The sequence below is a fragment of the Haliotis cracherodii genome, unplaced genomic scaffold (genome assembly GCF_022045235.1).
Source record: "Haliotis cracherodii isolate W230 unplaced genomic scaffold, xgHalCrac1.p SCAF_7, whole genome shotgun sequence".
Lineage (NCBI taxonomy): Eukaryota > Metazoa > Mollusca > Gastropoda > Lepetellida > Haliotidae > Haliotis > Haliotis cracherodii.
Window position 1 is genome coordinate 57,289,425 of NW_027266330.1, and position 21,948 is coordinate 57,311,372.

General features: G+C 47.6%; 1 protein-coding gene across 1 annotated transcript; it reads right to left on the minus strand.

The window, feature by feature from the left end:
- Positions 1–20,254: 20,254 nt before the first annotated feature.
- On the minus strand, positions 20,255–20,776 carry LOC139449032 (seminal vesicle major clotting proteins-like). The gene has a single exon (XM_071230509.1). It carries the CDS (start codon positions 20,774–20,776, stop codon positions 20,255–20,257), a length of 522 nt encoding a protein of 173 aa, XP_071086610.1.
- Between the last annotated feature and the right edge of the window lie 1,172 nt (positions 20,777–21,948).

The window sequence follows — 21,948 nt, forward strand, 5'->3', positions numbered from 1 at the left end:
TTTGATGTCAAAAGACACGAGGGTGAGATTTTATTTATCATCCAACATCATTCTTCCAACTTTTTCAATTTGGAGACAGTAATTAGCAGTGTCTTCAGTGTAAAAAGTACTGCTAACAGCTTCAGTAGCAGAGCCATTAGTGATGTCATTTGATTGTGACGTCATGGTAACCAGTGATGTCACAATGGTCTGCAAAGCATTATGATGTAATTTCATTGCAGCGATATCTACAGTGTAGGTATCGCTTGATCTCATCCAAGCGATATCTCCTGTGAGAGCCATTTTTGGATGATAAATAGAGAATCTCATCCGAGTGTCTTTTGATGTCAAATATATCAACACGAGTGCTGATTTATTTGATATCAAAAGACACGAGTGTGAGATTTTATTTATCATCCAACATCATTCTTCCAACTTTTTCAGTTTGAAGACAGTAATAAGCAGTGTCTTATGTGTAAAAAGTACCGCTAACAGTTTCAGTAGCAGAGCCATTAGTGATGTCATTTAATTGTGACGTCATGGTAACAATGACATCACAATGGTCTGCAAAGCATTCTGATGCAATTTCATTGCAGCGATATCTACAATGTAGATATCGCTTGATGTCACACAAGCGATATCTCCTGTGGGAGCCAGCTGTTTGGGATGATAAACACACAATAACAATATGCCTTGATGTTGAATTAATTAACAAAAGGGCAATAGGACTGGATGGGTGAAAGTTGACAGTAAAGAAGAGACGCAAGTCTTTTACATGAAACCAATGTGATGTAATAGACTTGATGTATGTCGTAAATACCATTCATATTATCTGGAGACCGTGGTATAGCGGTAGAGCGTCCGCCAGGAGAGCGGAAGGTCGGGGGTTCGATCCCCGGCCGCGTCATACCAATAGACGTTAAAAGATGGTATTTGTTGTTACACTGTCTAGCACTCGGCATTAAGTGGCTAAAACAAGGACTGGCTGGCTTGGAGTCAGTATAATGTGTCTGCACTGTGGATACTGATATTCATGTTAAACTGTATAAAATCGGCATTGGTAAGGACTGGTACAAGCAGCCATCTCTCTCTCTCTCTCTCTCTCTCTCTCTCTCTCTCTCTCTCTCTCTCTCTCTCTCTCTCACACACACACACACACACACACACACACACACACCCACACCCACACACCTCATCTATTATCTCGAATATATGTTATTGTTGGAGATTCCTGCGGTGTGAGGGGGCACGGGTGGCCCAGTCGTCTAAGGCGCCGTGATTCGCTATGCAGAGTTGCGTCCCTTATGGGCACGCCAGAAGCCTATGATTCTGGGTTCGAATCCCGATTCGCCCAGATTATGTTTCTAGGTTTGTCAGCACCATACCCGTGCTCGTGTGTTCCACCGAAGTGGTAAACGTCTGAGACCTGCATCACTTGGTGCTTTCCTTCCACATTAAGCTGACACGCCGTGATATAACTGGAATACTGTTAAAAGCGGCGTTAAACCCAACTCACTCGCTCCTGCGGGTGTGAAAATTGTTTAGTTCGAAGCGCCCGTAAAATATCAACTAGGTCAGTCTTTCTGCTGTCAGTGAACCCCAAAGCTCCGTACAAACTGGTGGGTCAGTCTTCACATCATGTCCACATGTGACCATACTTGCCGTAAAAGGTGTCTATGCTTGTCGTAAAAGGCGACTAACGGGATCGGGTGGTCAGGCTTGCTGACTTGGTTGATGCATGTCATCGATACCAATTGCGTGGATCAATGCTCATGATATTAATCACTGGATTGTCTGGTCCACACTCGATTATTTACAGACCGCCGTCATATAGCTTGAATATTGCTGAGTGTGGCGTTAAACAACAAACCAACGACGTCGTACGTATACGCTGGCCTCGCTCGAACAGTGCGTTATGCTCAAACCCGCAAGGGGGATCTGCTTTTTTAAAAGGGAGGGTCCAAAACAAAATGGAGGGAATTGTCTAAAGCACACTACACGCCTATGTCTCGGGTTAGACTACAGGTTAATAGCAACGTATGCTTGTCGTAAGATTTTGTTTGTTTATTTTTTGTTTAGGGGCGGTCGGGTAGCCTAGTGGTTAAAGCGTTCGCTCGTCACGCCGAAGACCCGGGTTCGATTCCCGACATGGGTACAATGTGTGAAGCCCATTTCTGGTGTCCCCCGCCGTGATATTGCTGGAATATTGCTAAAAGCGGCGTAAAACCATACTCAGTCAGTCAGTTATTTGTTGTTTAACGCCGCACTCAGCAATATTCCAGCTATATGAATATTGCTTAGTGCTGCGTTAAACACCACAAAACACTTTATATTACAGTTGTGTATTAGTGGGTTGATATGCCGTTTTAATATAGCTGCTATATCAGTGCCATGCCGTAATAACTCCATCTCACGTCCACTGGGTTGATATGCCGTTATGTTTAGCTGTTGTATCGGAGCATATACCGTAATACCTCAATCTCACGTCCACTGGGTTGATATGCCGTTATTATATAGCTCCTGTATCAGTGCATATACCCTAATACCTCAGTCCCACGTCCACTGGGTTGATATGCCGTTATTATATAGCTGTTGTATCAGTGCATATACCGTAATACCTCAATCTCACACTCACTTGGCCGTAATGATGTTATTCCATAGCTTCTGTGACGGTGCCTAAAGCGTGCAACCTCAATCTCCCACTCACTGTACAAATAGCCGATGTCATAAAGCACACTGTTGATGGGGATTAAGCAATAACCGCTCCCTGACTCAATAAGCGGAGAAGTCCCTTAAGGTAGCATCGAAATCAAATAAAAGACGCATTTCCGTGGGAACATTTGCGTGGTTAATGGCAGACATTAAGCTATAACGCCACCGCTATGGAATGGTATTGATCACGAGGGAAGACTACTCAGCTTCCCAACCCTGTCATCATAAAACACGTTTCCAAACAAATATACTTGACACATGCACGTCATGGGTTGTCTCCCCTTACGCTGCTTATTTCAATCATTTTATAGTTACAAACGTGATGTATTTCATGGAATGAAGTCTCAGGGTAATATTCTCGAAGATTTTTATCACTGGTATTTTATGTGTAGTATTATTGTGACGTTTAGGTATTTGGTGTGTAAATACCACCGCTTTTTATTATATGTGTCTTTTGATGAGAGGCATTAGGAATTTGGGTAACGAGTAAGGACATTTTGGTATGGATAAAAAATTCCTTTATTACAATTTAGAGGCGTTAAGATGTAGCTTCTAACACCTTTGTCAAGCATAGATTGTCTTTATAGATTTACGTATTTAACAAGGACCATCTTTTAACGTCGTTTGGTATGACGAGGCCGGGGCTCGAACCCCGGACCTTCCGCTCTCCTGGCGCACGCTCTACCACTAGACCACGGAGGCGGTCCCAAGCTAATAAGTGGATCCTAATGGATCGAAATGTGCCATTTTCTTGCAATTCCCAGCCAAAGGTTATAACAGTCTCTTCAAACTGACATCTTTCATTCGTAAATAACGTAACTGTTGTATTGAGATCATGGGTTGTGAGACCCTTGAAGATCCGGGGTATAATAGATCTTCAGCAACCCATGCTTGCCGTAAAAGGCGACTATGCTTGTCGTAAGAGGCGACTAACGGGATCGGGTGGTCAGACTCGCTGACTTGGTTGATGCATGTCATCGTATCCCAATTGCGATGATCGATGCTCATGATGTCAATCACTGGATTGTCTGGTCCAGACTCGATTATTTACAGACGCTGTCAAATAGCTGGAATATTGCTGGGTGCGGCGTTAAGCAACAAACAAACATGGCAGGGGACACCAGAAATGGGTTTTTACTCACTGTACCCTTGTGGGGAACCGAACCCGGACAAACGTCTTGCCAAGGGAACGCATAACCACAAGGCCACCCCGCCGCCCTTAAGTACACTGTGACAACAGATTGTATATAATGCATGCAGATCGCGTTACAATCTGTCATTCCCCATCCATTGTGTACTGCATGGCTGTTCAACGCAAGTCCACCTGCTGGCGACCTTTATAAGTGCTAATCCATATTATGTCACAACCTTCCGACAACGACTTCCACACGGACCCTATTGAACACCCGATACCTATCCAGACACGGCCTCGCTGCCAACAGTACAACACACACCTGCCGCCAGGATGACCTTGAGGTGACCTACTGGCAGCTGGGTGACCAGCTTCCCTTGGTCAGAACTGTGGCCCTTCATTAGGAGGTGTCCAAAATATCATAATCCTTTTTTCAGACAATTTTACTGCCTACAATAACATACTGCATTATATGCAATATCATAATCCTTTTTTCAGACAATTTTACTGCCTACAATAACATACTGCAACCCCCCCCCCCCCCCCCCCCCCACCCCCCCCCACACACACACACATCTTGGTCCCCACTTCCGCCACCACCACCACCCTCTCCAACCCACCCCCCAAACCCCACCCCACCACCCCCACCCATCCCAACCCCCACCATCCCATCCCCCACCCCACCTGGATCCGCCTATGTAACGCAGTGTGTGTACCCCCGACAGACACAAGAGATACACGGATTCACGGCGTACATACACCGACCTTTAGAAGAGTAATTAAGCCTGACAAATAATATCGATTATTTCACGCAACTGAAAGAGTAATTGATTTGTAGCAAACTCAGTTTTATAATTTCAGAGTGGCGAGCGGGCGTTACCGTGTGGATGTGATGTCAGCCCTCGGGCTGGTGTCTACTGATCTGTTTAGTGTGTGTAAATATGTCCCTTACTACCCAGTGCGCCCTTGGGAATAAACATGACGTCCCCGCAACGTTGGGAAAGACGATGATGGATGGTCGAGTTGTATTTAAACCCCCGTGATCTATATTTACAAACGGTTCCGAAAATCACTCACTCACTCACTCACTCACTCACTCACCCTCCTTCCCACCCACTCACCCACTCACTCACTCACTCAACACCATCAACCCAACCACTCACTCACTCACCCAACCACCCACCCACCCACAGGAGATATCGCTTGTGTGAGATCAACAGTGTAGATATCGCTGCAATGAAATTGCATCACAATGCTTTGCAGACCATTGTGACCTCATTGGTTACCATGATCTCCCAATGACAGCTACTGATGCTGTTAGCAGTACTTTTTACACCTAAGACACTGCTAATTACTGTCTACAATTGAAAAAGTTGGAAGAATTATGTTGGATGATAAATAAAATCTCACCCTTGTGTCTTATTATATGAAATAGATCAACACTCGTTGATATATTTGATATAAAAAGACACTCGGGTGAGATTCTATCTATCTTGAAGGACACCAGGCAGCATCTGTCCGGGAAGTCCGCTAGATAATTTGACATGAAAGAGAAACTGCGAAAATAGAGACAACTGAAAAACGAGCTGTGATTAAGTACCGACATGAAAAGAAATTTCACCAAAGGAAATACACGAAAATGTCACAAGTGATTGCCCTTCACATTCAGCTGTTAAGTAATGGAGGTTGACCTTGAGTCTGTCGTCCTAAAGATGTGACGTCTGAAATTCAAGGGGGCACGGGTGGCCCAGTCGTCTAAGGCGCCGCGATTCGCTGTGCAGAGTTGCGTCCCTTGGGCACGCCAGAAACCTATGGTTGTGGGTTCAAATCCCGGTTCGCCCCGAATATGTTTCTAGGTTTGTCAGCACCATACCCGTGCTCGTGGGTTTCACCTAAGTGGTAAACGTCTGAGACCTGCATCAATTCGGGCTTTCCTCCCACATTAAGCTGACACGCCGCGATATAACTGGAATACTGTTAAAAGCGGCGTAAGACCCTAACCACTCACTCAATCACTCAAACGTCAAAACACAACTATGAAACCCGTATCAAATGCTTCACCATCGTATTCCATTTCGTATTGGTTTAATTTTTATCCACCATTTTGGCCAGTTACCGGCAAAATCCTGATACATTTATCTGAATTTTAACGCATGATGTGATTAGGGTCTATCACTTTGATCCAAAGTCAAAACATCAGCACAAACAGTGAAAACATTTGGCCTCTTACCACCAAATAAGTACAAAAAGTGTCTTCAGTGGCCAAGGTCATGGCCTAAAATCAATGACGTCAGTGGCTAACATCATGGCCTACAGACAGTGACGTCAGTGGCAAAGGTCATGGCCTACAAACAGTGACGTCAGTGGCCAAGGTCATGGCCTAAAATCAATGACGTCAGTGGCCAAGGTCATGGCCTACAGACAGTGACGTCAGTGGCCAAGGTCATGGCCTACAAACAGTGACGTCAGTGGCCAAGGTCATGGCCTACAAACAGTGACGTCAGTGGCCAAGATCATGGCCTACAAACAGTGACGTCAGTGGCCAAGGTCATGGCCTACAAACAGTGACGACTGTGTCCAAGGTCATGGCCTACAAACAGTGACGTCAGTGGCCAAGATCATGGCCTACAAACAGTGACGTCAGTGGCCAGATCATGGCCTACAAACAGTGACGTCAGTGGCCAAGATCATGGCCTACAAACAGTGACGACAGTGGCCAAGGCCATGGCTTCGACTTTCTGGGATAGCAAGGGAGATAATCATGATTGACTATCTGTAAATGTGTCAGACTACCCGTGAGCAGTAAAAGGCCACGTAACTACGCCATTTTAGAGACGCTATTAAGGGAAAACGTCGAGGAAAGTTGCGTCCAGGTGAGCTACTGCTTCAGGACAATGCGCATGTTCATCTAAGGCCCTCGTTTATCTCTCCTCCTGACGTGCCGCGAAAAAGACACGTATGCACACGTTTGATGGTGGCTGTAAAGAAACAAACAAGAGAAATGGATCTTCGATGGTGATATATTTGATAATGTGTTTTTGGACCTCACGTTTGCAGTGTTAGTGTTTTCAGCATATTGACGTTTTGATAACATTTGTATTTTTTTTGTCAAATCCAATTTTCAAGTGTATATTTTCTTAGCCCGACAGTGTAGTAATAGCGTGTATTTACCGCCGTCGAGATTGCCGCCGTCGAGATTGCCACCGTCGAGATTGCCACCGTCGAGATTGCCACCGTCGAGATTGCCACCGTCAAGGCCTTTTAAGAGTGAGTGAGTGAGTGAGTGAGTGAGTATGGTTTTACGCCGCTTTTAGCAATATTCCAGCAACATCACGGCGGGGGACACCAGAAATGGGCTTCACACAATGTACCCATGTCGGGAATCAAACCCGGGTTTTCGGCGTGACGAGCGAACGCTTTAACCACTGGGCTACCCGACCACCCCGCCTTTTAAGAGGGGCCGAGATAAAGATTAACAAATTAACATATAGCAGATTAATGAATTTATGTGATATAAGATTAATAACTAATCCTGACAGCATATTTAATCATAAACAATCATAGCAATGTAATATGATGTTGTGATATAAGATAACGACACATAGGTACACATGTTTTCAACTGAAGGTGACATACATTATTAATATATACGTGTAAAATGAGCTTATTTATTCTGGGGTCGGCTGAATTTCTGCAGAATTTGCACATTCTCCTCATGGCGCAACAAACAAATCATGTAACATTATTCCATCATGTCTCACTTGACTGTAATTGCCTAGGTAATTAAAGAGAGTGACGCGTTTCTAATCGGCCATGACAGGTTGCAACGACCTTGACCTTGACCTCCAACAAGACAAGCGAAGTAAGCCTTTCCCCTGGAGACAGGTGACTGTATTTGCATAATGTCACTTTAATGTGTGAATAAATAGATTATTTGCGCTGTAAAGTCCGATGAACCTATTTCATTCGCTTACCTTCGAGCTCGTTATTTAATGGCCGTACCACATGGCGATCTTAGCGCTAAGACGGTCGTAATTCCTACATTTTAACAGCGACTTTAACAATTGCCAAGCGCCAAGGTCGCCTTCTGGTCCGCGGTTATTAATTAACGAGCTCGAAGGTTATCGAATGAAATACGTTCATCGGGCTAGAGCGCGTAATTAATCTGTTTCTTCACACATAAAAGTAACACACTGCAAATACAGCCAGCGACCAGTCTCTTCGGGAAGGCTTCATTAAATAGTTTGGTACATTTGTAACACGGTAGGGAGATGTAAACATCGCTGAGCTTATATTGGTGAAACCGTCACAATATGTGGCGCGCGTCAATGAATGAGGTTGATATGTGAGGCTGTTGAGTTGTTGGATCAGTGAGATTGGTGACACCGTCACAATGTGTGGCGCGCATCAATGAATGAGGCTGATATGTAAGGTTGAGTGGTTGAACGAGTGAGATTGGTGACACCGTCACAATGTGTGGCGCGCATCAATGAATTAGGCTGATATGTAAGGTTGAGTGGTTGAACGAGTGAGATTGGTGAAACCGTCGCAATGTGTGGCGCGCGTCAATGAATGAGGCTGATCTGTAAGGTTGCGTGGTTGAATGAGTGAGATTGGTGACACCGTCACAATGTGTGGCGCGCGTCAATGAATTAGGCTGATATGTAAGGTTGAGTGGTTGAACGAGTGAGATTGGTGAAACCGTCGCAATGTGTGGCGCGCGTCAATGAATGAGGCTGATCTGTAAGGTTGCGTGGTTGAATGAGTGAGATTGGTGACACCGTCACAATGTGTGGCGCGCGTCAATGAATGAGGCAGATATGTAAGGTTGAGTGGTTGAATGAGTGAGATTGGTGAAACCGTCACAAACTGTGGCGCGCGTCAATGAATGAGGCTGATATATAAGGCTGTTGAATGGCTTGATGAGTGAGATTCGTTTCACGCCACATTTAGCAATATTCCAGCCGCATTATCTCAACACAGGGGCAGTCGGGTAGCCTAGTAGTTAAAGCGTTCGCTCCTCACGCCGAAGACCCGGGTTTGATTCCCGACATGGGTACAATGTGTGAAGCCCATTTCTGGTGTTCCCCGCCGTGATATTGTTGAAATATTGCTAAAAGCGGCGTAAAACCATACTCACTCACTCACTCAACACAGACACTGAAGAATAGGCTTCAAGCATACCAGGAATCGAACCCCAGTTTCTGCATAAGGAGCCAACCCTTTACCCACTCGCCTATACCTTCTAATGGAAATGCGATCCAAAATATGCACATGCTTCAGGAAACTGTATCTTGCATCTTTAAAATGTGGTTGTGTAATTCCCCTTTGAAATTATTTTTTCGTAACCTGTTTTGACATTTCAGTTAAAGATTAGAGAGCCAGTGCTATTAAATTGCCCGCGGCTGACAGGAACAGTCTTTTGGGTATTCATTATTGTACAACACAGAGAACCTTCTGCTGTTCTTGTGCCAAAGTGACACTCTTTGTAACTGGCTCGTCCTTCGGAAGACAATTGCCCCTGGGATTAGAGCTCCTCTTACTTTCAGGAAATGTCGTGATGATATTGACGCTGGTTTTACACAGTGGAAAAAGAGATAAGATAAGCGGCTATTATATGCATATCAAAATGTCCAATGGTTCGTATTTTTTCACCCTGTTATGATTGCCTTGCGTTCGGCGAGTTGGTGATTGAGTTTTATGCCATAGTAAACATCATCGCTGCTGGATCAGCGACGAGGGAGTGAGGGAGTGAGTGTCGTAGACGGTGTACCAGTCTGTTGTGCGCCTGGTTCAGCGACACAGTGTCGGAGACGGTGTCCCAGTCTGTTGTGCATCTGGTACAGCGACACAGTGTCGGAGACGGTGTCCCAGTCTGTTGTGCGCCTGGTACAGCGACACAGTGTCGTAGACGGTGTCCCAGTCTGTTGTGCGCCTGGTACAGCGACACAGTGTCGTAGACGGTGTCCCAGTCTGTTGTGCATCTGGTACAGCGACACAGTGTCGTAGACGGTGTCCCAGTCTGTTGTGCGTCTGGTTCAGCGACACAGTATCAGAGACGGTGTCCCAGTCTGTTATGCGCCTGGTACAGCGACACAGTGTCGGACACGGTGTCCCAGTCTGTTGTGCATCTGGTACAGCGACACAGTGTCGGACACGGTGTCCCAGTCTGTTGTGCGCCTCGTACAGCGACACAGTGTCGGACACGGTGTCCCAGTCTGTTGTGCGCCTCGTACAGCGACACAGTGTCGTAGACGGTGTCCCAGTCTGTTGTGCGCCTCGTACAGCGACACAGTGTCGAAGACGGTGTCCCAGTCTGTTGTGCGCCTCGTACAGCGACGCAGTGTCGGAGACGGTGTCCCAGTCTGTTGTGCATCTGGTACACACAGTGTCGTAGACGGTGTCCCAGTCTGTTGTGCGCCTCGTACAGCGACACAGTGTCGTAGACGGTACAGGAGAGGAGTGTGTGACACGTGTACAAGACAGGAGTTTGTGACACGTGCACAATAGGAGTGTGTGACACGTGTACACGACAGGAATGTGTGACACGTGTATAAGACAGGAGTGTGTAATGCGTGTACAAGAGGAGTGTGTGACACATGTACAAGACAGGAGTGTGTGACACGTGTACAAGACAGGAGTGTGTGACACGTGTACAAGAGGAGTGTGTAATGCGTGTACAAGAGGAGTGTGTGACACATGTACAAGACAGGAGTGTGTGACACGTGTACAGGAGGAGTGTTTGACACGTGTACAGGAGAGGAGTGTGTGACACGTGTACAGGATAGGAGTGTGTGACAGGTGTACAAGACAGGAGTGTGTGACACGTGTACAAGAGGAGTGTGTAATGCGTGTATAAGACGGGAGTGTGTGACACGTGTACAAGAGGAGCGTGTGACACGTGTAGAGGAGGAGTGTGCGACACGTGTACAAGACAGGAGTGTGTGACACGTGTATAAGAGGAGTGTGTGACACGTGTACAAGACAGGAGTGTGTGACACGTGTATAAGACAGTAGTGTGTAATGCGTGTACAAGAGGAGTGTGTGACACATGTACAAGACAGGAGTGTGTGACACGTGTACAAGACAGGAGTGTGTGACACGTGTACAAGAGGAGTGTGTAATGCGTGTACAAGAGGAGTGTGTGACACATGTACAAGACAGGAGTGTGTGACACGTGTACAGGAGAGGAGTGTGTGACACGTGTACAGGAGAGGAGTGTGTGACACGTGTACAGGAGAGGAGTGTGTGACAGGTGTACAAGACAGGAGTGTGTGACACGTGTACAAGACAGGAGTGTGTGACACGTGTACAAGACAGGAGTGTGTGACACGTGTACAAGAGTGGAGTGTGTGACACGTGTACAAGACAGGAGTGTGTGACACGTGTACAGGAGAGGAGTGTTTGACACGTGTACAAGACAGGAGTGTGGGACACGTGTACAGGAGAGGAGTGTGTGACACGTGTACAAGACAGGAGTGTGTGACACGTGTACAAGAGTGGAGTGTGTGACACGTGTACAAGACAGGAGTGTGTGACACGTGTACAAGACAGGAGTGTGTGACACGTGTACAAGAGTGGAGTGTGTGACACGTGTACAAGAGGAGTGTGTGACACGTGTACAAGACAGGAGTGTGTGACACGTGTTCAAGACAGGAGTGTGTGACACGTGTACAAGAGGAGTGTTTGACACGTGTACAAGAGGAGCGTGTGACACGTGTACAAGACAGGAGTGTGTGACACGTGTACAAGAGGAGTGTGTGACACATGTACAGGAGAGGAGTGTGTGACACGTATACAGGAGAGGAGTGTGTGACACGTATACAGGAGAGGAGTGTGTGACACGTGTATAAGACAGGAGTGTGTGACACGTGTACAAGAGTGGAGTGTGTGACACGTGTACAAGACAGGAGTGTGTGACACGTGTACAAGACAGGAGTGTGTGACACGTGTACAGGAAAGGAGTGTGTGACACGTGTATAAGACAGGAGTGTGTGACACGTGTACAAGACAGGAGTGTGTGACACGTGTACAAGACAGGAGTGTGTGACACGTGTACAAGACAGGAGTGTGTGACACGTGTACAAGACAGGAGTGTGTGACACGTGTACAAGAGGAGTGTTTGACACGTGTACAGGAGAGGAGTGTGTGACACATGTACAGGAGAGGAGTGTGTGACACGTATACAGGAGAGGAGTGTGTGACACGTGTACAGGAGAGGAGTGTGTGACACATGTACAAGACAGGAGTGTGTGACACGTGTACGGGAGAGGAGTGTGTGACACGTGTACAGGAGAGGAGTGTGTGACACGTGTACAAGAGTGGAGTGTGTGACACGTGTACAGGAGAGGAGTGTGTGACACGTGTACAAGACAGGAGCGTGTGACACGAGTACAAGACAGGAGTGTGTGACACGTGTACAAGAGTGGAGTGTGTGACACGTGTGCAAGACAGGAGTGTGTGACACATGTACAGGAGAGGAGTGTGTGACACGTATACAGGAGAGGAGCGTGTGACACGTGTACAGGAGTGGAGTGTGTGACACGTGTACAGGAGAGGAGTGTGTGACACTTTTACACGAGTGGATTTTGTGAGTGTACAATATTTAAGACTTAAAACTGATTGGATCGACCAGAAATCGACCCATCTCTTTAATCTCTGTGAGTGCACGCTGTCTTCAGCAAATCTTCTACTGTGTCGATTGCACCATCGAGTTGATTGAATTACCTGTCCATAACTGCCAAGTTGATGAAATGAGTGTACGGAGGCTGCAGATTGTCTTGTGCCCGTATGGAATAGCGTAAGGGGCATTCTCGCGAGAATGTGGGATTGAGTTCAGAAACATTTTGCACATTTAGCATTTTTCCAAAGGCGGAGTGGGGCGGTCGGGAGTCTTGTGGTTAACGTGTTCGCTCGTCACGTCGAAGACTCGGATTCGATTCCCGACATGGGTACAATGTGATATTGCAGACATATTGCTGAAAGCGGCGTATAACCAAACTCACTCACTCACTCAAAGGCTGTGAGGGGAGTAAATGGTGTTTTACGACGCAGTCCGCGTTGTTCCAGCTGTTTCACTGCGGTTGTGAGTGAGTGAGTGATGTTTAACGCCGCTTTGAACAGTATTTCAGCTACTCCATGGTGTGTGTCAGTTTGACGTGGCACCAGAGCCCAAAGACCCGTGAAGATGCGGGTTAGAATAGGTCTTCAGCAACCCATGCTGGTAGTAAGATGCGACTAACGGGATCGGGTGGTCAGGCTTGCTGACTTGGTTGATATATGTCATCGTATCCCAATTGTGTGAATCGGTGCTCATGGTGTCAATCACTGGATTGTTTACGATTATTTACAGACCGTCGTCATATAGTTGAAATATTGCTGAGGTCGGCGCGTAAAACAAACAAACAAACAAACAAACAAAGGAAGACCCGAAGTGATACTTAGACGTGTACCAGCTTGGTGAAAATCACGAGAACGGGTATGGTGCTGACAGAACAATGACTTTTGTTCAGGGTCAATCTGGGTTTCAAGCTACAATTATAGGATCCTGGAACTTCAAAGGGACGCAGCTCTGCACGGCGAATAGCAGCACATTGCACAACTGAGAGATAGACAGACACACAGACACACAGACAAAACTTTACACACACACACACACACACACACAGAGGGATGGCGGAGATAAAGTGAGTGAGTGAGTAAGTATGGTTTTACGCCGCATTTAGCAATATTTCAGCAATATCACGGCGGGGTGAGAGAGAGGTGGCTGCTTGTACTAGTCCTTACTAAGAGAGAGAGATTATGACACACACTCACAGTCACACACACGCACGCACGCACACACGCACACGCACACACACACACCTTTTCATAAATCTGTGTCCATCTTTGCTTCACCTACATATAATTCCTACACACTGAACAACTGTTACACTTGGCCATCTCCAGAACTGTGGATCAATCGCTCGACAGTAAAACAGGCTGCAAATCGACGGCGATGCCATAATGAAGTAGACTCCCCTTACCAACTCTGAAATCACTGCGCCCCATTGGCTTCCTGCCCCTTAAAACATACAATCAATACCATTCATGGAAGTCTTCAGTCGCTGTACGAGGGGTGATGTCGCTATATTGCCAGTCGAACCCACCAGAGGGTACAAAGCCAACGTACGTGCCCCGAGGGACATCGTATTGGAGGTGATTTATTTCAACATCGCATGAGCCTAATGTTGTACAAGTCGTTGTCGTTATGGACGCTGTATCAACTAACCTCAGCATTGAGGTATTACCAGCGTGTGAACATTAGGAACGCATCGTCTGTGTCTTACAATTATGTTGGGTTATGGCCAAAGATTCCAGGAAGTGGTAGCGTGAGAATATATAAATGGAAAATTGAACTGCATATATTGGACAGATCTCTAGCACTGGGGGAAAAATACAAAATTATAAAGAATTATCTTGTCTATATAAAACGTTTATAATAATTAATTTCTCGGTTGTTTGTCTGTCTGTAAATAATCGAACCAGACAATCTAGTGATTCACATCATGAGTACTGTATTAATCCACGCAAATGAGATACATGACATGCATCAACCAAATCAGCGAGCCTGACCACCCGATCCCGTTAGTCGCCTCTTACGACAAGCACAGCGGCCTTTTACGGCAAACATGGTTGCTGAAGACCTATTCTGCCCCCGATCTTCACGGGTAAAGTAATTATTTAGAGAGTCGCGAATGTGTATTCTTAGATACGCAACATGTCATTGTGACTGAATATTGGAATGATCGCATGTATCTGTTAAGTCGCTCTTTGAGAGGTAGTGATATAAATGTATAGTGAAACCTAGAACCGCCACAGTTTCGTTACTTCTTTTATCGATTTCTGTGACGATCCTCTGTGGATGATGGTCATGTTAGGAAGCTCTGAATCTGCGCAGTCGTATGGAAACGACGTCTCACCAGCTAGGTACTAAGTCCACGGGTTTATGGCGAGTTTGGTAACCACGCCATGATGGGCGGCTCAAGGATTGAAGATGTCAGTCAGTGGTTATAAATCAAACTCGGAATGTATGCGCAACGATCGAACGCCCACGCAACTCGACTCCCAGCTCACTGAAAGTGTTTTTACAGCATTACAAACTATTTATTTAAGATGCGTCTCAGAGTCAGTATTTCCGTTGTCTGGGTATTGTGGGAAATATTCACATCGTGCACGAATCCACAAGTAGGGTGGAGGGGAGTGCATTTTTTTTTTTTTAAATAAACAATTCTTTGAATGCGTTATGTAAGGCGGCAAATGCAAAATCCTTTGCGGATTGCCATTACGAAATTCACCTATCCTTTTCCAAGAGGCTGCATTTGCGCTTGGAAAGGTAGCATGTCTAGGACTGGCCATGCTCCAATATCCAGTGTAATATAGCACTGCGTCATGTACGCCAGTCGTATTAACAAATAAAACACAATTGACGGTTTAATGTGTGTCCCGACGTTTCAACAGTATATCAATACTGACGCGTTTGTCGGGAAAGTCTGTCTAAACACACTGGTTGTAGTCATTAGATAGACAAGACTGGTGCCAGTCTCTCCTGCCTTGAACGGTTACTCTGGTAACTTAAACTGAAGAATATATTCAAATGGTATGGACCATAACCAACTTTAGGTCCATATAAACTACCTAGGGAAAAGGACGTATATACATTTTGATTTGCCAAAACGCAATGGCCGAACGATCGTATCCAAAAGTGGGAGAGATATGACAATAGGTATTGGGAGAAGAGGTTCAGATAATCGATGTCAAATTATAAGAATGGACGGTAAATACCAAATTTAACGCCCCTGTTCATAATATGGACTTGTCCGACATTGTCGAGGTCGGATTCTATTTGGGGAGTCATCATTATTAAAATTCGTGTCAATATTTTAAAAGCTTGTACATTTTATCATCATCCTTAAAGAGGTTGTACGTAATATTGATATCTCATATAAGAAATAAACGACCCATCATGGTTTATTCTCCCTGCAGTGTTTTATTGTACGATAAACAACTCCTACACGTCGTTTATTTCTTAAATAAACAATTGCTGTACCAAGAAATAGTTTTTTACTGGAGAAACTTTAAGTCTTTTAAAAATCTGCTGACTAATCCAATTTCTTTTTCCTTGAAAGAAAATACTGTTTAAACCAGATGAAAGCAATATTTGAGTTTGATTTTAAACCGGATTCAGATGTCAGCAATGTTTGAAACTGTGTATGTTAACTGGCCATTTCGTGACCACTTCATTACAGGTGTGATAGGACGATGAGAAGCAAGAACCTTCTCCACAAATGCTCGTGAACCCAACCAAGTCTCGCGAGATTTGTAATGATCGTAATAAATCGAACGTATGAGAAGGGCACATCATCATGTCGATGATGTCGCTGCCGGCAGTGCTGGAGAAAGCAGATCCAACATTGTCTGGTAAACATCGGTCTTATCGCGGGGGCAATTCATCTGTGATGGTAGGCACTATCTGATGTAGCCGTAAATACAATCTGCGCATTCGTGGCTGTTGCAATATCATTGGACACAGAGACTGATCCACCAAAGCAAGGACTCTCAGTCAGAGTTACGTCCCTTGCATGTGAGGTTTCTTTGGAATCCCAGAGCTTTACAACACTTAGTCGATGTTCCAGCATGTTCTCGATAAAGTAGGTACCTCAACCCCCACAATATTCTGGAATGCTCAGTGGAGGGCACGGGGGACCGACGTTAACTACATATAGTTGTGTTCCCTTGCCGCGTCAGGATCCGCTGGAGGTTGAAGGGACTAGGATTATGATCCTCGGCCTGTCAGTTTCACCAGTGAGGACTGACAACAGCTTTGCTATGCACACAACCACATTATATCCCATAAGCCAGAGCACAGTCTCTAGGGAGGCGGATCCCATTAACCAGAGCTCAGTCTCTACGGAGTGGGAGCCCATTAACCAGAGCACAGTCTCTAGGGAGCGGGATCCCATTAACCAAAGCACAGTCTCTAGGGAGGGGGTCCCATTAACCAGAGCATAGTCTCTAGGGAGATGATCCCATTAACCAGAGCACAGTCTCTAGGGAGGGGGATCCCATTAACCAGAGCACAGTCTCTAGGGAGGCGGATCCCATTAACCAGAGCACAGTCTCTAGGGAGGGGGTCCCATTAACCAGAGCACAGTCTCTAGGGAGGCGGATCCCATTAACCAGAGCACAGTCTCTAGGGAGGGGGTCCCATTAACCAGAGCATAGTCTCTAGGGAGATGATCCCATTAACCAGAGCACAGTCTCTAGGGAGGCGGATCCCATTAACCAGAGCACAGTCTCTAGGGAGGGGGATCCCATTAACCAGAGCACAGTCTCTAGGGAGGCGGATCCCATTAACCAGAGCACAGTCTCTAGGGAGGGGGTCCCATTAACCAGAGCATAGTCTCTAGGGAGATGATCCCATTAACCAGAGCACAGTCTCTAGGGAGGGGGATCCCATTAACCAGAGCACAGTCTCTAGGGAGCGGGATCCCATTAACCAGAGCACAGTCTCTAGGGAGGGGGATCCCATTAACCAGAGCACAGTCTCTAGGGAGGGGGATCCCATTAACCAGAGCACAGTCTCTAGGGCAGGGGATCCCATTAACCAGAGAACAGTCTCTAGGGCAGGGGATCCCATTAACCAAAGTACAGTCTCTATAAGAAGGGGGATCCCATTAACCAGAGCAGAGTCTCTAGGGAGCGGGATCCCATTAACCAGAGAACAGTCTCTATAAGAAGGGGGATTCCATTAACCAGAGCACAGTCTCTAGGGAGGGGGATCCCATTAACCAGAGCACAGTCTCTAGGGAGGGGGATCCCATTAACCAGAGCACAGTCTCTAGGGAGGCGGATCCCATTAACCAGAGTACAGTCTCTATAAGAAGGGGGATTCCATTAACCAGAGCACAGTCTCTAGGGAGGGGGATCCCATTAACCAGAGCACAGTCTCTATAAGAAGGGGGGGTCCCATTAACCAGAGCACAGTCTCTAGGGAGATGATCCCATTAACCAGAGCACAGTCTCTAGGGAGGGGGATCCCATTAACCAGAGAACAGTCTCTATAAGAAGGGGGATCCCATTAACCAGAGCACAGTCTCTAGGGAGGCGGATCCCATTAACCAGAGTACAGTCTCTATAAGAAGGGGGATTCCATTAACCAGAGCACAGTCTCTAGGGAGGGGGATCCCATTAACCAGAGAACAGTCTCTATAAGAAGGGGGATCCCATTAACCAGAGAACAGTCTCTAGGGAGCGGGATCCCATTAACCAGAGCACAGTCTCTAGGGAGGGGGATCCCATTAACCAGAGCACAGTCTCTAGGGAGGGGGTCCCATTAACCAGAGCACAGTCTCTAGGGAGGGGGATCCCATTAACCAGAGCACAGTCTCTAGGGAGGGGGATCCCATTAACCAGAGAACAGTCTCTATAAGAAGGGGGATCCCATTAACCAGAGAACAGTCTCTATAAGAAGGGGGATCCCATTAACCAGAGCACAGTCTCTAGGGAGGGGAATCCCATTAACCAGAGCACAGTCTCTAGGGAGCGGGATCCCATTAACCAGAGCACAGTCTCTAGGGAGGGGGATCCCATTAACCAGAGCACAGTCTCTAGGGAGGGGGTCCCATTAACCAGAGCACAGTCTCTAGGGAGGGGGATCCCATTAACCAGAGCACAGTCTCTAGGGAGGGGGTCCCATTAACCAGAGCACAGTCTCTAGGGAGGGGGGTCCCATTAACCAGAGCACAGTCTCTAGGGAGGGGGATCCCATTAACCAGAGCACAGTCTCTAGGGAGGGGGATCCCATTAACCAGAGAACAGTCTCTATAAGAAGGGGGATCCCATTAACCAGAGCACAGTCTCTAGGGAGGCGGATCCCATTAACCAGAGTACAGTCTCTATAAGAAGGGGGATTCCATTAACCAGAGCACAGTCTCTAGGGAGGGGGATCCCATTAACCAGAGTACAGTCTCTATAAGAAGGGGGATCCCATTAACCAGAGCACAGTCTCTAGGGAGGCGGATCCCATTAACCAGAGTACAGTCTCTATAAGAAGGGGGATTCCATTAACCAGAGCACAGTCTCTAGGGAGGGGGATCCCATTAACCAGAGCACAGTCTCTATAAGAAGGGGGATCCCATTAACCAGAGCACAGTCTCTAGGGAGCGGGATCCCATTAACCAGAGAACAGTCTCTATAAGAAGGGGGATTCCATTAACCAGAGCACAGTCTCTAGGGAGCGGGATCCCATTAACCAGAGAACAGTCTCTATAAGAAGGGGGATTCCATTAACCAGAGCACAGTCTCTAGGGAGGGGGATCCCATTAACCAGAGCACAGTCTCTAGGGAGGCGGATCCCATTAACCAGAGCACAGTCTCTAGGGAGGGGAATCCCATTAACCAGAGCACAGTCTCTAGGGAGCGGGATCCCATTAACCAGAGCACAGTCTCTAGGGAGCGGGAGCCCATTAACCAGAGCACAGTCTCTAGGGAGCGGGATCCCATTAACCAGAGCTCAGTCTCTAGGGAGCGGTATCCCATTAACCAGAGCACAGTCTCTATAAGAAGGGGGGGTCCCATTAACCAGAGCACAGTCTCTAGGGAGAGGATCCCATTAACCAGCGCACAGTCTCTAGGGAGCGGGATCCCATTAACCAGAGCACAGTCTCTAGGGAGGGGGATCCCATTAACCAGAGCACAGTCTCTAGGGAGCGGGATCCCATTAACCAGAGCACAGTCTCTATAAGAAGGGGGATCCCATTAACCAGAGCACAGTCTCTAGGGAGGGGGATCCCATTAACCAGAGCACAGTCTCTAGGGAGCGGGATCCCATTAACCAAAGAACAGTCTCTATAAGAAGGGGGGGGGTCCCATTAACCAGAGCACAGTCTCTAGGGAGGGGGATCCCATTAACCAGAGCACAGTCTCTAGGGCAGGGGATCCCATTAACCAGAGCACAGTCTCTAGGGAGCGGGATCCCATTAACCAGAGCACAGTCTCTAGGGAGCGGGATCCCATTAACCAGAGCACAGTCTCTAGGGCAGGGGATCCCATTAACCAGAGCACAGTCTCTAGGGAGCGGGATCCCATTAACCAGAGCACAGTCTCTAGGGCAGGGGATCCCATTAACCAGAGCACAGTCTCTAGGGAGAGGATCCCATTAACCAGAGCACAGTCTCTAGGGAGCGGGATCCCATTAACCAGAGTACAGTCTCTAGGGAGGGGGGTCCCATTAACCAGAGCACAGTCTCTAGGGAGAGGATCCCATTAACCAGAGCACAGTCTCTAGGGAGCGGGATCCCATTAACCAGAGCACAGTCTCTAGGGAGGGGGATCCCATTAACCAGAGCACAGTCTCTAGGGCAGGGGATCCCATTAACCAGAGCACAGTCTCTAGGGAGGGGGTCCCATTAACCAGAGCACAGTCTCTAGGGAGTGGGATCCCATTAACCAGAGCACAGTCTCTAGGGAGCGGGATCCCATTAACCAGAGCCCGGTCTCTAGGGAGCGGGATCCCATTAACCAGAGCACAGTCTCTAGGGAGGGGGATCCCATTAACCAGAGCACAGTCTCTAGGGAGCGGGATCCCATTAACCAGAGCCCGGTCTCTAGGGAGCGGGATCCCATTAACCAGAGCACAGTCTCTAGGGAGGGGGATCCCATTAACCAGAGCCCGGTCTCTAGGGAGCGGGATCCCATTAACCAGAGCCCGGTCTCTAGGGAGCGGGATCCCATTAACCAGAGCCCGGTCTCTAGGGAGCGGGATCCCATTAACCAGAGCACAGTCTCTAGGGAGGGGGATCCCATTAACCAGAGCACAGTCTCTAGGGAGCGGGATCCCATTAACCAGAGCCCGGTCTCTAGGGAGCGGGATCCCATTAACCAGAGCACAGTCTCTAGGGCAGGGGATCCCATTAACCAGAGCACAGTCTCTAGGGAGGGGATCCCATTAACCAGAGCACAGTCTCTAGGGAGGGGGATCCCATTAACCAGAGCACAGTCTCTAGGGAGTGGGATCCCATTAACCAGAGCACAGTCTCTAGGGAGAGGATCCCATTAACCAGAGCATAGTCTCTAGGGAGGGGGTCCCATTAACCAGAGCACAGTCTCTAGGGAGGGGGTCCCATTAACCAGAGCACAGTCTCTAGGGAGCGGGATCCCATTAACCAGAGCACAGTCTCTAGGGAGGGGGTCCCATTAACCAGAGCACAGTCTCTAGGGAGCGGGATCCCATTAACAGTCTCTAGGGAGCGGGATCCCATTAACCAGAGCACAGTCTCTAGGGAGGGGAATCCCATTAACCAGAGCACAGTCTCTAGGGAGGGGAATCCCATTAACCAGAGCACAGTCTCTAGGGAGGGGGATCCCATTAACCAGAGCACAGTCTCTAGGGAGGGGAATACCATTAACCAGAGCACAGTCTCTAGGGAGGGGAATCCCATTAACCAGAGCACAGTCTCTAGGGAGGGGGTCCCATTAACCAGAGCACAGTCTCTAGGGAGAGGATCCCATTAACCAGAGCATAGTCTCTAGGGAGGGGGTCCCATTAACCAGAGCACAGTCTCTAGGGAGGGGGTCCCATTAACCAGAGCACAGTCTCTAGGGAGCGGGATCCCATTAACCAGAGCACAGTCTCTAGGGAGGGGGTCCCATTAACCAGAGCACAGTCTCTAGGGAGCGGGATCCCATTAACCAGAGCACAGTCTCTAGGGAGGGGATCCCATTAACCAGAGCACAGTCTCTAGGGAGGGGAATACCATTAACCAGAGCACAGTCTCTAGGGAGTGGGATCCCATTAACCAGAGCACAGTCTCTAGGGAGGGGATCCCATTAACCAGAGAACAGTCTCTAGGGAGGCGGATCCCATTAACCAGAGCACAGTCTCTAGGGAGGCGGATCCCATTAACCAAAGCACAGTCTCTAGGGAGGGGGTCCCATTAACCAGAGAACAGTCTCTAGGGAGGGGGTCCCATTAACCAGAGCACAGTCTCTAGGGAGGGGGTCCCATTAACCAGAGCAGTCTCTAGGGAGGGGGTCCCGTTAGTCACGACACTGTCTCGGGTAATCACAACCGTGGCTCGGTAATT